At 33.3% G+C, this 12,724-nt stretch overlaps 1 protein-coding gene across 1 annotated transcript in view; it reads left to right on the forward strand.

The window, feature by feature from the left end:
* Window positions 1-9,296, forward strand: part of LOC140441081 (UDP-glycosyltransferase UGT5-like) — a 29,418-nt gene extending 20,122 nt beyond the window's left edge. Inside the window, exon 4 of the mRNA XM_072531512.1 lies at window positions 8,808-9,296. Coding sequence (XP_072387613.1) covers window positions 8,808-9,102 — 295 coding nt within the window. The 3' untranslated portion in view covers window positions 9,103-9,296. The remainder of the gene's footprint in view (window positions 1-8,807) is intronic.
* Window positions 9,297-12,724: the final 3,428 nt, after the last annotated feature.

The following is a 12,724-nucleotide window of genomic DNA, read 5'->3' on the forward strand; positions in this document are numbered from 1 at the left end:
GATGCTGGACATTTTTTCCGAATTTCACGTGGTTTTTTACTTTTTACCCTGGTTGTTGTGCTCAAAATTTGTTATAAATATGTGTACTTATGAACAAGAGCAAGCGAGATTGCTAAGATTCTGAGAAGAGGTACAAAGCGATGAAGATGGGGCTATTCCTGATTCCGAAGACGAAGTGCAGTTCGACAATGTTAGTGAAAGTTCTCATGCCACAGACACAGAACAAGATGGCGACGAAGCTGAAAGTGAACAAGAGAATGGAGATGATGTGAGTACATTAGGTAGATATTATTTGGGCAGAGATAAAGTGACTAAATGGGCTAAGAAGGTAGAAGTACGATCGGTTCGCACTAGAGCCGAAAATATAATTTCTCAATTGCCTGGCGTGAAACGACACGCTAAAGAAGCTAAAACTGCAATTGATTGTTGGAAGCTTTTCATGGATGACACACTCATTGCTGATATTGTAAAACATACTAATGAGAAAATCAATTCAGTAAGTGAACGTTACAACGATGGGCACCAATACGTAGTAAAAGAGACCTCTGAGCAAGAAATCAAGGCTGTCGTTGGATTACTTTATTTGGCAGGAATTCATCGATCGTCTCGGCGAAACCTTGAAGATTTCTGGGCAAACGACGGCACAGAAATGCCAATATTCAAGAAAACTATGTCTCTAAAACGCTTTCAATTTCTGCTAAGGTGCTTGCGGTTTGACAATGGAGCTACGCGCGTAGATAGAATCAAAATCGATAAATTAGCCCCAATTAGAAGTGTTTTCGAAAGAGTAGTTGACAATTTTCAGTCTGCCTATACACCTGGCATGTATCTCACTATTGATGAAAAATTGGAGGCATTTCGTGGCAGGTGCCCTTTTCGGCAATACATTCCGAATAAACCGGCTCGTTATGGAATCAAAATCTTTGCTTTAGTCGATTCAAGATGTTATTATACTACAAACTTGGAAATTTATTGTGGTTCTCAACCGGATGGTCCTTTCAAACTGAGTACAAAGCCTACAGATGTAGTTTTAAGATTGATTTCACCAGTGTCTGGCAGCAAACGAAATATCACATTCGATAATTGGTTCACTAATTATCCATTAATGCAACAACTTCTTGAAGGACACCAGTTAACATCTGTGGGTACTGTCCGAAAGAATAAGAAGCAAATTCCTTCCACAATGGTCAATACAAAGAATCGAGAACAGTATTCTACACTTTTTGGTTTCCAAAAAAATACAACCTTAGTATCCTATATCCCAAAGAAAAACAAAAATGTTCTTTTGTTATCAACACTACACCATGATGACACAATAGACGAATCTACGGGAAACGCTAGGAAGCCAGAAATAATCACATTCTACAATGTTACTAAGGGAGGGGTTGACACCGTTGACCAGTTATCAGGTACATACGACGTTTCCCGTAACAGCAGAAGGTGGCCGTTGACGGTGTTCTATGCGCTCTTGAATATGTGTGGAATTAACTCCAAAATAATCTATAAGATCAACAATAATAACTATACACTGAAGCGTCGAAAATATTTGAAATCTCTTAGTTTGTCACTCATAGCAGATTATATGGAAGAAAGGCAACACAATCCTCGGTTACCGAGAAAACTGCGTGAGACACCGGGCTATAAGACTGCAGATTGTGATGAACCGTTGCCTAAACGTCAGAAAGTACAAGGTAGATGTGTGGTGTGCCCCAGAACAAGAGACAGAAAAAGTCGCTACGTGTGTTATGATTGCAGGCATTTTGTTTATTTAGAACATGCATGTTTTAAATGTGATACTTGCATCAATGAGGAAAGTCAGTAAATGATGTTGTTAATTGTGTTGATGTCCGTATTTTTCTTTATAATGTTTATTAATTTATAAGTAAATAAAGAAAAATGTGTTTTTAGAAGTCTTTAGTTTTTTTTCATTTCAGAAAAATTTAATGGTTTTAAGCTGCTATTTCTGCTATTTTTGAACTGTGCAATAAATTGTTTGAGCTGATACTTTTTAAATTTTTTTATAGTACACACTATTTCAAATGTTCAAATGAAATGTATATACTTTTAATGCAGATACTCAAATATTGAGTTTTCCAAGACGTATTCTGCTATGGGGTATGTCACACCCCACCACACCAGGCACGTAAGTTTCAGGCGCCACACCAACGCAGGGTTAAAATAGTATTACCTTTATATCTATATAACAGGTGTCCTGTCCTTATTTTTGACTTTACGGCCACAGAATACCATAAAAAGGATTAAGGAAAGTAGTACACTTTACATTTACTAAGCACGACCGAAGAGTTTTATTATATTACAAAAATTTTGATACTATTGTGGCGTTCACATTGTTCAAGCTACATCTGTAGAGTGTTCTGTTGGCGAAATCGTCCTATTTGCGAGAGGACTATTTGAAATTTGGTAAATAACTTTGTAAATAATCAACGAACGCCCTCACGTTGTCTAAATACAAATTCTGCCAAAAAGGCTGTGGAGAATCTGAGGCGGTCGATTTTACGTCGCTCACAAGAACTCTGCACAAAATTGCCATCTACATATAAAACTTTCGATGATATCTCACACACAATTTGTTTTATTTAAATTTTAAGATAGAATGCACTTAAATAAAAAGATACATCAACAAACTGCAACTAAGAATGATCGCGGACATTTTTACTGAACACCGTCAACTGGGGAGACACTTCTAAAGTATAGGTATGGTCAATGATACATAGCTCTTTGGCAAGAAATGCGAGAGAGAAACTGCCACGTACGTCACTTGCCACATATGTTACTGCCACTATGTCACTTGCTAATGCTTAATGCTGAATAATATGAGGCGTATAAATATATAAGTATCGGTCAAACAAATATTGCGCTTCACTAGTAAATCGGAATCTCTTTTCATTCAATTAATACAATAAAAAATGGCTTCACTACTCAGAAATGGAATCTGGAGAAATATAGTGATTGACGCGAATATCACTGATCTACAACAAATATCATTTTCAGACATAGATAATGATTTAAACACATTTTTATCCTCAACTACAAACGCTGCAACACAACATACAGGTATGATCAAACCGTTACTAAAATTTACTCCTTTACCGTGGTGGAATGAAGAATATAAAAAAGCTATTAAGTCTTATAAAAATTCTTTTAACAAATTTAAACGAAACAGAACACAATTTAATTAAGTATAAAAAACGAAGAGCACAAGGGAAGATATATTATGAAGAACGGCAGAAGACAGTCTTGGAACGAATTTGTATCAAATATAAACAACTTAACGTCTCCTTCTTTTTTCTGGAAAAACCTCAGGAAAATTTTAGGTAAAAAATGTACTCAATTCATCCCATTTTTAACACATGATAATAGTCATGTGTTAATAGTCAAAAATTATTACTAATAGAAAACAAATAGCTGGGGTATTAGCAACACAGTTCGAAAACACTTCCGATGAACAATTACACAAAAACATTCTTAGCGAAAAAAAATTTTTTTCAATCTACCATAACTTCTTCGTCTAGCCATTCACGTCCACATCTGAACATAAGCCTCTTCAAGTCTTCCTTTCCATTGTTTTTTATTGTACGCTACTTGTAGCCAATTTTTCCCGGCAGTCCTTTTCAGATCATCTGTCCATCTCATAGGAGGTCTGCCTCTGGGTCTTTTGTGTTGGTATGGTCTCCAGGTTAAAATTGATCTGTGCCATTTGTTTAGATCGCTCCTAGCTACATGTCCAGCGTATTCCCATTTCAACTTTAATGATTTTTGCACCACATCGGTGACTTTGGTTTTCTGTCTTATCCATGTGTTTGTTTTCTTGTCCTTAAGTGATATACCTAGCATTGCTCTTTCCATCGCGTGTTGAGTGACTCTAAGTATATTCATATTCTTTTTTGTGATTGTCCATGTTTGTGCCGCATAAGTTAATATCGGAATAATGCATGCATCAAAAACTTTAGATCTAAGATGTAATTGAATTTGTTGATTTCTGAGTATATAGTTCAGTTTACCGAATGCTGCCCAAGCTAACTTTCTTCTTCTTTTTATTTCTTCAGTTTGAATTTCCCTATTTAGTATTATTTTTTGTCCTAAGTATATATATTCTTCAACTTTTTCTATAACTTTATCGTTTATTATTGTCACGGTGTCTTCGGAGTGCATGACTTTTGTTTTGTTTAAATTCATTTTCAGTCCGATTTTAGAAGATTCGGTATGTAGTTCTAAAAGCATGGTTTGCATTTCTTGTAGGTCAGTAGCTACCATAACTTAGCATAATTGAATTAAATGATACCCTATATTCAACAAAAAATGCATCTCTAGGGCCTGATAATATATCGGCTATCTTTTTACAAGAATTTTCGTATAAAAGAAAAGACTATCTACTAAATTTGGATAATTACATATGGACGAATAATGTATTTCCTAGTAGTTGGCATGAAGCTATAATAATTCCTTTACTAAAACCAGACAAACCTAGGATAAAATCAGACTCATATGGATCCTTACAATTGTCATATGTAAAATTGTGGAAAAAATGATAAACCGTAGACTTCTCTGGTACCTTGAGCAAGATAATTCAAAATACCGCATTGAGAATTGTTACAGGAGCTTTTCGGGCATCGCCAGTAGAAAGTCTCCAGTGGATAACATGAAAGTTACCGCTCCATTTAAGAACAATGCAACAACAGTTCTCTCAAATTCAAATAATCCTATCATACATAACACTGATACTACTCGTTTCACCAAACTTCTTGTCGATAAAGATAAAAATATTCCCTTTTACGAAAGGATTGACAGTACCTAAATACGTTTTCTATTGAACTACCATCAATCTTATTCTCAGTTAATATTAAGACACCTCCACCCTGGACAATACCTTTTCCATACGTTAATCTCAGTCTAGGATTTCAATAAAGATGAAACAATCCATACCAATATACGTCAGTCCTTCCTCTCAATCATGTCAAATTATAAAAGATCATTCCTTCTTATATAACGACGCATATAAAACTTCAGAAAATAGCTTAATTTATAAACCATATAAATTAAAAAGTGTGAGTTGTCAAAAAAAAAAAACAGAACTAAATCAGTTTTGTAAAAGTTGTTAAAAAAAAAATGTTAAAAAAACTTTAGTTTAAGTAACTGTTTTGTGTAAAACTTATTTAGGTCGCTGGTTAAATGATTAGAATAATAACGAAAAAAAAAGCAATATTTTGGTTGTGAATGAACTCATAAATGAAAAGGATTAAGTAGCTGATATTTTTTTTTATTCACCAACTGTTGACCGAGAACTCTCCACTATCTTAGTGAACCACATTTTATATATATATATATATATATCTTTAAGGAATATGACCGTTTAATTTAATATAAAAAAAATGTGCACTCGTAAGTGAATGGGATATTTTCGGTCAATTTGGAGATAAAAAAAGAAAAGAGTTGTGCTACTTTATCTTTTTATTGAATACGTTTAAAATTAAAATTAAACGGTCATATTCCTTAAAGATGTCTTCATGTACAGAGGGATTCTATGCTAAGACTAAGCGCATCTATGGAGAAACTAAGTGAAGAAACTCAAGAGATGGACAAATTTAGTTGAAAAGTTAGCTACAACGGAAGCAAGAAGAACTTTCTTATTAGAATGTAGGAGAACACGGAAGATTCCCAGATTTATCATTGATTGTACTTCTACAATTCTTTCTTCTACCACGGGGACCATTAGTCCCACTATTCAACACCTGAGTCAATCACTTAACAGGCAGGTGAGGGCACGATTGCTTAATTTTCATATTTCGAAGGTTCATTCAGACATTAAATTCATTACTAATCAAATTAAAAATATCACTGAGTTCTTAGACCAGGTTCTTCCTGTCCCTTTACTTGACACTTTTGAGACTTCTTTACACAGAAAATTCAATTTCTATTACCAGAAATCAATTTTACGCCTTCAAAAGAAGTTAGATAATTTAGATACCCCGGAGTTTCACAAAATTCCTTTTAATCCTAAATGGATTAAAAATCTTTCCAATGTTGATGTTCCTCAAGACATTCTTAAACTTTTATCTTTGGGACCAAAATTTGGCCTTCAACCATCTTTCAGGGATTATTCCGTTAATAGGATTCTTGCTGATGTTGAGAATATTTTGTCATATGCAGATGACTCAGACCTTTTATCCCTTAGGTCTTATTCCAATAACATTTTATTAAATTATACCAAACGTCCTAAGCATTCCATATCGATCATTGATAGTGTATATAGGGAAACAGTATCTTTTTTAAAAAATCACCCAAACCTTTTGGTCCTCACTAGCGACAAGGGTAATTCCACAGTTCTCATGGATAGAGATCAATACATATCTCTCAGCCAGTCCTTGTTGGACGATAGTCGTTATTATCAACTCCTTCCCTCCAACCCTTGCTCTAAGTTTACTAATAGAATAAACAAGTTTATTACGCATTTAAAGGATATTAAGGTCATAAACCAAACCATAGCTAAATCTCTGCATAACTATGATGGTTATTCAAGATTTTACTGTTTACCTAAAATACATAAACCAACTCTTAGTATGAGACCTATTGTTTCTTCTATTAATTCACCAAATATACACATTGCTAAATTTCTAACTGATATTCTATCTAAATCCTATGATTATCACAATTCTTATAATATTTTTGATTCTTTTCAATTTAGTGCATTTATTAACAATTTTAAACTACCACTTAATTACATTTTGGTGAGCTTTGATGTAGTATCACTTTTCACTAACCTTCCTTTTTCTAGTGTTCTCACTTCTTTAAGGAATCATTGGAACACTATCCAACCAAACTCCCCCGTTTCCTGGGGCGTATTTGCAGAGCTTTTGCAATTAGTGTTTGACACTAATTTTTTGGTTTTCAATGATAAATATTACTTACAAATTTTTGGTACACCAATGGGTTCATCCATATCTCCCATCCTTGCTAACTTTGTCCTTGATGACTTGATATCTGAATGTTTGGGTCTTATAGATTTCCATATCCCTTTTGTTAAACGGTATGTTGATGACCTTTTGTTAGCCTTACCCTTTGACAAAGTAGAGTCTACCTTATCGATTTTTAATGATTTTGATCCTCACTTACAGTTTACTTATGAACTTGAGGATCCTTCTAACAATAGTATTCCTTTCTTAGACATGCGTGTCTTTAGAAATAATGACAATACACTAACTACAAGTTGGTACAGGAAACCTATGGCTAGTAATAGGTTCCTTAACTATCATTCTTGCCATCCGTTCAAATACAAAATAAATCTTATAAAAGCACTCAGCTGTAGGCTACATAGGTTAACACATCCTGATAACAAAAGGGATTCTCTTTTGTTACTCAGAAGTATACTATCTGACAATTCTTACCCTACATCTCTCATAAATAAATACCTTTTTTCAACAAGTTTTGGGTCTTCTATTGATGATTTACCTAATGGCGATCAACTTAGAATGATTTCTAATAATATTATGAACAACAATACTCTACTTTCTCCTAACATTGCAACTTCCACCACCCATTACTCTTCACTACCCTATTTCCCATATGTTACTGAAAAGCTTATTAAATTGTACAAACAGAACAATATCCCGGTTAAGATTGCTATCAATAATTCTAAGACTGTCAGGAACTTGTTTTCTAAAATTAAAACACCTCTTTCCTTTTTGGAACAAGTGAATGTAGTCTATCACATACCCTGTTCTGAATGTGATGCATGTTATATTGGTCAAACTGGCCGTTCCCTTAAAGGACGCCTTACTTCACATCGTAGTGACATTAAACATACTTGTGCCCTTGCAGAACATGCAATCAACACCAAACATACTGTGAATTTTGATGATGTTAGAATTCTCTGTAGAGAACGTAACCTTAATAAGAGACAGTTTATGGAGATGTGTCATATTTTGAAAGAACCTAATGCATTAAATAAGAGAACTGATATCAGCAACTTAAGCCAAATTTACCATGCACTAATACTACAAAATTGATTCTTCCGTATTCTACTTTTAAATTATTGGTTTCTTCTTCAACTTCTTTTATTATATCATAACATTTATGTTGGCATCTATAAAACTTTTCCTTCAATCTCACCATCTGATTGTCAGTTCTGACATTCGAACTTTCAAATACTTTATTTTGCATGATATGATCATGACAGTCAAGATCCCTAGCCTTGCCGTTGTTAATATAACATTTCAAAATTGACAATTAAATTTTTTTGATAGATTTTAGAATCTATCAATGTTTTCAAAAGTTAAATTATAAAACAAATTAATATAAAATTACTTAAATTGGGAATCTTCCGGCATTCTGTGTTTTTGCTGATTTATTTAGTAAATTAATATTTGATGTGTCTTCACCATAATAATATCTTAATGCTACAGATCTTTTAAAGGTAAGATCGTTTACTTAATTGTTTTTTATATTAGATGTATCGCTAATACCATTCTTTTAGATGAACTGATGATGCCCATTGAACAGTGGGCGAAACGTATTCAATAAAAAGATAAAGTAGCACAACTCTTTTCTTTTTTTATCTCCAAATTGACCGAAAATATCCCATTCACTTACGAGTGCACATTTTTATATATATATATATATATATATATATATATATATATATATATATATATATATATATATATATATATATATATATATATATATATATATGTATATATATATGTATATATATATATATATATATATATATAATGTAAATAGGTATTTATATAGATGTGTATGTTCTAATTCTAATATATTTTTTGTAGATATCGGGAAAATGCAAAATCCCGCTCTAAAATCTTCCACGACAGGCCAGTAAAACCCATGGACGAAGCAGTGTTCTGGGTAGAATACGTTGCAAGGCATAATGGTGCTAAACATCTCAGAGTTGGATATGTGGATTTAGCCTGGTATCAATATTACCTACTGGACGTGTTCGGACTTATATTTGGAACTACATTTTTGGTTTTGTATGTAATAAAGAAGACGCTTGGTTTCCTATGCAGTTTAGTTTGTGGTGGAAAGTCTAAACCAGCAAACAAGAAAGTTAAAAAGCAATAAAATTGTTGTAAATTAAATAATAAAAGTTTTTATAGAAATTATAATATTTGCTGTTGAAACATTTCTGAATAAAAACGGCCATATTCAAATTTGCAGGCGATGGTAACTTAAGAGGAAACATCCTTGAGGATTTTAGTAAACATCTGATGGAAGAAATAGATCAAAAGTTTTAAAAATAAATTCTTTGTTTAACATTTCGTTTTTATATCTAATAGATGCGACAATGGAACATTATTTATATTTAGCTAGTATTTTTCAGGCAGGAAGTATACAGTATTTAAAAGAAAGTTGCCTGTCCTGCATCTTTTTAAAAAAATGTCACAAAATGTCTGTATTTCCAAAAAAGTGTATGCTAAAGCATATCAAATCTCAAAGAAACTAGCGATGGCTCAGACGATATTCCTAGTATTTTTATCAAACACCTTCCAGTAACGCTCACAAACAACTTCACATCATCATCATCATCACTGGCTCGACAACCCTTTTTGGGTCTTGGCCTGTTCCAGGATTCGTCTCCATTCTGATCTGTTTCGTGCTTTTTTTCTCCAGTTTTTTATTTTTAAGGTTGTTATATCATTTTCTATTTGTTCTAAGTATCTCAGCTTCGGTCTTCCTCATGTTCTTTTTCCTACTGGCATCTGTTTGAATATTTTGTTTCGTATTTCGCCTTCTTCTATTCTTTCTACCTTTTCTTATCCAACGCAGCCGTCCTATTTTAATGAATGTTATAATATCCGGATCCTGGTATATTTTGTATAGTTCAGAGTTGTATCTTCTTCGCCATATTCCGTTTTCTTTTGTGCCCTTATATATGTGTCGCAAGATTTTTCTTTCGAAGGTGGCTAACAACGTTTCCTCTCTTAGTGAGTGTTCACGTTATCTAATCTTAGTTGCCTAATTAAGCCATGGTAACATTTATTTGCAATAAATATTCGCCTCTTCACTTCCTCCGTAACGTTATTATCAGACGTGACTAGGGATCCCTAGTATATAAAGTTTTTTACCCCCTCTATGTTGTATTCTCCTATTGTTATATTTTGTGGCTGCCTTATTTCTGCGTTTTTTACTTACCTGCATATATTTTGTTCTGGTCTGATTGATTTTAAGACCACTATTTTGTGCAGCTCGTTCTATTTGGTTGTATGCCGCTATTATTTCTCTTCTTGATCTTGCGATCATGTCAACATCATCTGCAAATACTAGTATTTGCACGCTTTTATTAATGATTGTTCCTCGTGTGCACAAACAACTTCTAGATCTGTTTAAAGATGGCACCTGGAGAGACAAGATTCAATTATTCCAGAACAAAGTGGTTTTAGAGAGCAAAGGTCAACCATAGATAATATCATAGATTTGGAAAGTGATATTTCTGAAGAGCTTTCGATAGAGCCTGGCACGATTATATAATAAAAAAAATTACCTTGTTGGAACATCCAAGGTCAATGTCTCTAACTTATTTTAAAATAGAGCTTTCAAAGTTAGTACAAACAACACAACATCAGAAATAAAGTATCCAGAAAATGGCATTCCTCAAGGCTCGGTTATAAGCCCTACCCTCTTCATAACGACAATCAATGATTAATGATTATTAAAAATATAAAATCGCTTATAAAGACACGAGTCTACGCGGATGATCTTGTAGTTTTTTGCAAAGGCAAAAATATACAATATATATTTTGTCACACACAAAACTTTATACAACACCTAGAACTCTGGTCACAAAAAACAGGTTCCTGTTTTTTCACTGAAAAAACTCGTTTCATCCTGTTTTCTAAGAAAAATGTCACAAACACCGCCAACCTAAGACTTTGATGAGAACCTAAAACGCGTAACGTCAATAAAGTTCTTCGGCATGACATTCGAAAAAACTCTAAGCTGGAAACTTCATATAACAAATTTGATCTTATCTTGTCACAAGCGATTAAACCTTCTAAAAACTCTGACAGATAAAGAATGGGGTGCAGATCGCCAAACACTTTTCATGTTATACAGAACATTAATCAGATCAAAATTAGATTATGGATATACTGTGTATTCTACAGCCACTAACACACTTCTAAAAAAACTTGAGAGTCTTCACAATCTCTCTTTATGTATAATATCTAGAACTTTTCGCACAGCACAAATCGAAAGTATTTATTGTAAAGTTGGTGAACCGTCCCTAGAAGACAGAATTTTTAAGTGTAGCATACGCCGCAAAAATCAGGTCTAACTCAAAAAACCCTACTATTCAAATATGCTTGACAGAAAAGTTCATATCTCTTCATAAATAAGCCAAGAACGGCCAAAGCCTTCTAAGCAAGGATTAGAAGCTATTTAAATCACAAAAAAATTATTTAAAAATTCCTTTATAAAATGTATTATATTAAAAACCCTATCACAGTTAATATTCCATCATCAGTGCTATCTGGATGTACATGTTTTGAGCCACTAAATATATGGGTAAAAATCCTTTAAATGTTGTTAAATTTAATGATAACAACAACAATTTAATTAGTAGCAACTAACAACAACAACTAACTAGAGTTGCTATCAACAAGTCCTCGCAGACACTTCGTCTCAGGACTAGTCATGATACTATGACTAACAAGATAGGATCTTCCCGTAGCACAAAATCGGTCGTGTTCGCGCATGCCGTCATTGGAGATCAGATTTGAATTCTTGTTAAAGTTAAATGGGATTTTTAGTCATTCTGTGATGAAATTATTTAATTAGCAAAATAATAATATTAAATAAAGGTTTAATAATTACAATAATCGTACACAAAAGGATATCTCCAAACTATTTAATAAAGATTATTTATTGACACATACAAAAAACTGACATTACGAACGTGCAAGTCTCCAATTACGTCACGACTTATGCGCAATATCTTATCTTCTTAATCATAGTATCATGGGACTAGTATCCTCCAGTGGAGTCTTACGTTGCCATGTTATCTATTCCTGTTATAACTTAAACATCATAAAAAGGAAAATACAGTTAAGATTTGATTTCACGTATAGTGCGTCTGTGTATCCGCTTATACGTATTTCGGCCTAATAGGTCTCTTCAGAACGGCTTTCACAGTCGCTCTGAACGTGAAAATAAATCTATTCTGTCTTAGGGAGCAACTCTAACATGGCTTCGAATGGGCGCAAATAGCGACATCTGATATAAAATCCGTAAACTAATTTTCGAAACCAAAATATCATAGTTTATAAAGTTAAAAAATGCAACTCAAAGTTAATTTAACAACATTTAAAGGGATTTTACCCATATATTTAGTGGAATATTAATTCCGAAAATGTTCTGTGATGTAGCCCGATAGGGTTTTTAATATTATACCTTTTATAAAGGAATTTTTAAATAAATTTTTTGTGATACATTGTATACAACCAGCTAAAGGAATTTAGTTTAGAAAGCATTTAGAATGCTTTCACTCCCAATCGTCCTTAATTCCTCAATGGCAAATAAAGAACCCTCAATACCTAACCCGCTTCATTTCTTTCGACACACATTCAACAAACCCACAGTTAATCAAATCTGCCTTCAAAAATATGCTTCACAACTACAGGGATTACACACATATATACACAGATGCGTCTAGATCAAATGAAGGTACTGCTGCTGCAGTCATAAT

This window comes from Diabrotica undecimpunctata, chromosome 5 (genome assembly GCF_040954645.1).
Source record: "Diabrotica undecimpunctata isolate CICGRU chromosome 5, icDiaUnde3, whole genome shotgun sequence".
Lineage (NCBI taxonomy): Eukaryota > Metazoa > Arthropoda > Insecta > Coleoptera > Chrysomelidae > Diabrotica > Diabrotica undecimpunctata.